A 3,694-nucleotide genomic window follows, 5' to 3' on the forward strand; every position below is an offset into this window, starting at 1 on the left:
CAGTGGGTGGGGCGGGGCTCAGGGCGGGGCTCGCCGGGGGCGGCATCAGTGTCGGTGGGTGGTGGGCGCCCGGGCCACGGCAGAGGTCCCTCATCTGGGCTACATGCTGCCTGCCACCCAGTGGGAGATGGGACCCAGGACCTGTGGGGACCCTGTCCCCTGCTGGAACTAGTTGAGCTGTGGCTGTCAGGGCACCAGCCTTGCCTCTCCCTGTGACCCCCTCCCCCTACAGGCTCTGTCCACCAGCAGGAGCTCAGCCGCTCAGACCCCTCCTGGGGTGCCGGGTGGGGCGTGGAGGTCGTGCCCCTGGGTCCTAGCCCATGGGTGTGCTCCCCAGACCCCTGCTGTCCTGCCCCAGGGAGCGAGCGGTGTGGGAACCCTCTGCTCCCACCTCTCAGGGTGGCCCAAGAGCACCCCCACGATGCAGAGCACCCGCTGTCCTCTGGCGGGGGGGTGTCTTGAGTGTGGAGGGAGGCTGCATGGGACCCCAGGTGGCCCGGGAGCCCTGACCCCTCATCCCCGCAGGCCTGAGGATCCGGCTGTTCAACTTCTCTCTGAAGCTGCTCACCTGCCTGCTGTACATTGTCCGTGTCCTGCTGGACGACCCGGCCCTGGGGATCGGATGGTGGGTGACGTGCGGGCTGAGCCTCTGCTGGGGCCCTGCTGCCATTACAGAGGCCGGGGGAGGTCTGTGCCCAGGGCTTCGGAGGGTCCTTCCTTCTCCAGAGTGACCCCTGTTCCAGGACCCGTGCTCAGGATCCTTGTGGGCAGCGCGGCTTCTTCCCCGGAGGCTGGTGGGACCCTCCGTGCCCCACTCGCCGCGGTGGCCCCGGTGGACGCCGGGCTAGCCCACGCGGGGCAGGGCTTGTCGCCAGTGCAGCCCTGGGAGGCCCTCCACGCCTCCCGCTCCCCACCCCGCCGCCTTCGCGGGCTCCGGACGCCAGGCACCTGGCCGCGGGATGCTGGGCCATCGTGCGTGTCGAGTCCTCTCCGGACACGTGTCCCCCCTCTTTCTGGGGGTTTCCTCAGCCTCACCGGCAGCTCTCCAGCGGGTGTTCGTTTCCGCTGACGCGTTTCTAACCCCTGGGGTTCCGGCTCCAGGCGCCGGTTCTTGCTGCAGACGGGCACTGCCTTCCCGCGTCGGGGTGCCGCCCCCCCCTTCTCTCGTTTGCGTTTCCTCCCCGGTCAGCCCTGGCTCCTCCCGAGCGCCCGCCGGAGCGTCTGGCCACCCTTGGTGCTGTGCGCCTGGGGTGGGCACTCCCACGCCGAGGGCCTGGTCCTCGCTGTGACCTGGGTGAACCTGTCACCTCTCTGGCTGGCCCACCGAGCAGATCCTTCCTGCCTCTTTCCTTGAGGGTGAGGCCGGGCCTGGAGACCTGCTGTCCCAGCTCGCCCGTGCCCCCCATGTGCAGTGGGACCTGGCGCCCCCAGGCCAGACTCTTTCACCCTCTCCTGAGGACAAACCTTTCGTCCTCACCCTGTGGGGAGAGCAGGTCCCGCCATGGTGGTTTGAGAAGGAAAACTGGGGTCTCGGACTGGTTCCTACACCATGTTCCTGGGTTTGTCCCACCTGGCTCTTGGGCGTCTGGTTCCACACTCCCCATGGGACCAGGTCTGTTTTAGTCATTGCACAGCATCTGGCAACTGAGTGGGCGGGAGACAAATGGGTGGGTGAGGGGCCTGGTAGATGTATGGATAGAAAGGGTGGATGGTGGATGGATGGATGGATGGATGGTGGATGGTGGATGGACAGATGGAGGGTGGATGGAAGGATAGACAGTGGATGAATGGATGGCGGGTGGATGGTGGATGGATGGATGGATGGGTGGGTGGATGGATGGATGGATGGATGGGTGGATGGATGATGGATGGGTGGACGGGTGTGTGGGTAGATGGATGAGTGAGTGGGTGGATGGATGGATGGTGGATGGACGGATGGATGGATGGATGGATGGTGGATGGATGGATGGATGGATGGATGGTGGAGGATGGATGGTGGATGGAGGGTGGATGGAAGGGTAGACAGTGGATGAATGGATGGCGGGCGGATGGTGGATGGTGGGTGGTAGATGATGATCGGGAGGATGCTCATCCACTTCTGCGGGCATTGAGTTTGCAGCAAGAGTCCAATAAGGCTCAGGGGGCAGCGGGTCAGTTGAGACGGGGAGGGCACTGCCCGTCGCCGTGGGCTCTGTGAGAGAGATCCCCCTGGTCAACAAACCTGGCATTGGTTAAGGTCTGGGGCCGTGATGGGATGTCCGCCATGCCGCTGCCTTCCCCCAGCTCAGGAGGCTTGTCCTCAGGAGTGACTTAGGGACGTGCCTCTTGGAGTCAGCACCGTGGGTGGGGGCCAGCTTCTCTCCCTGTCTCACGGGCATTGTCTGGCTTTGTCTGTGGCGTCTCCAGCCTCCAGGAGCCATCTCCGGCCATGCGCAGCCCTTTCCCAGCAGCCTGCCATGGACCCCGGGGAACCTGGGTCCTGGGTGCACCTCTCACAGCACCGAGGGGTGTGTCCTCCTAGTCCAGCCTGCCCCGCCTGTGTTAGAGACCCTGGGGGTGGGGTGGGGCTGCAGGGTGGAAGCAGGCTGCCTTATCCAGTGCTAGAGTGCAGGCGCCCTTTCAAAATGTGGAGGGTTGGCCCTGGGTGGGGAGAGGGTGCCCCACAGTCCCTGAGCCCATAGCAGCCCCGGGAAGGGTCCTTCCAGGAACATCGCTGAGAGGGGCTGTGGCTGGGCCAGCTCTGTCTCTTCACAGCTGGGGCTGCCCGAAGCAGAATTACACCTTCAATGAGTCGTCCTCGGAGATCAATTGGTGAGTTCACACTGGCTCCCGTGCAGAGGCTCAGGGCCGGGTGGACGGAGTCCCCGTGGACAGGTGCCAGCCTCAGCCCGGGAGCCCCTGGGTCCCTGAGGGCATGTCCAACCGACCCCGGGCCAGCTGAGCCATGGACAGCACTGGGGCTGTCCCTGTGAGGTACCTGAGGGCTCGGGAGCCATTTAAGAGCTAGAAGTGTCACCTCAGGCTGGCCCAGCCCCTTGCTCTGTGATGCACAGGTGGGGAGAGGAGACCCCGAGACTTTCCCGTGAGTGAGTTGCTTCTCCAATTCGTGACGCTTTTAGCAAAGAAAGCGAGGACCCCAGTCGAGCACTGAGAAGTGAGCCCTGAGCACCCAGGGGTGGCCCAGAGGTTAGGACGTGTCCCTGGGGCTTGGCCGTGTCCCCATGCGGCCCTTCTCCCTCCTCCTCCAACGCCCAGATGGGGGACTGCCCCCCCTCACGCTCCTCCTGCCCCCAGCCTGGCCCAGTGGCCCCAGGTCCTTCCGTCCTCACAGCAGGCTCCACCCCACAGCAGCCCCGGAGGGAAACCGAGGTCAGGGGCATGGGAAGGTCGCTGCTCAGCACCCGCCCCCAGTGATGTGCCTAGGAGCCCCACCCCCAGGGGCCGGGGAGAGAAAGGGGTCCACTTGGACCCCTGGGGCCTTGGAGCCTGCAGCCCTGCTGTCGGCAGCCCTGCCCTGGCCCACAGGCACCCCTGCTCGGCCTCCTTTCCGGGGTGTCTCCCCTTCCCTCCGAGCTCACGCCCAATCCAGGGGCAAGCTGGTGCCTTCGGTGTGGCCTGGGCAGCATCTTGGGGTCAGCGGAGGCATGGGGGCGGGGAGCTGGGGGACTTGGGGTCAGTGGAGGCATAGGGGTAG

General features: G+C 65.5%; 1 protein-coding gene across 1 annotated transcript in view; it reads left to right on the forward strand.

Moving 5' to 3' along the window:
* KCNT1 (potassium sodium-activated channel subfamily T member 1) overlaps positions 1-3,694 on the forward strand; it is a 59,102-nt gene that overhangs the window by 31,094 nt on the left and 24,314 nt on the right. Inside the window, 2 exon segments of the mRNA XM_015594140.2 lie at positions 526-625; positions 2,755-2,811. Of these exon segments, the coding sequence (XP_015449626.1) occupies positions 526-625; positions 2,755-2,811 (157 nt within the window).

The sequence above is a fragment of the Pteropus alecto genome, unplaced genomic scaffold (assembly GCF_000325575.1).
Source record: "Pteropus alecto unplaced genomic scaffold, ASM32557v1 scaffold67, whole genome shotgun sequence".
NCBI lineage: Eukaryota > Metazoa > Chordata > Mammalia > Chiroptera > Pteropodidae > Pteropus > Pteropus alecto.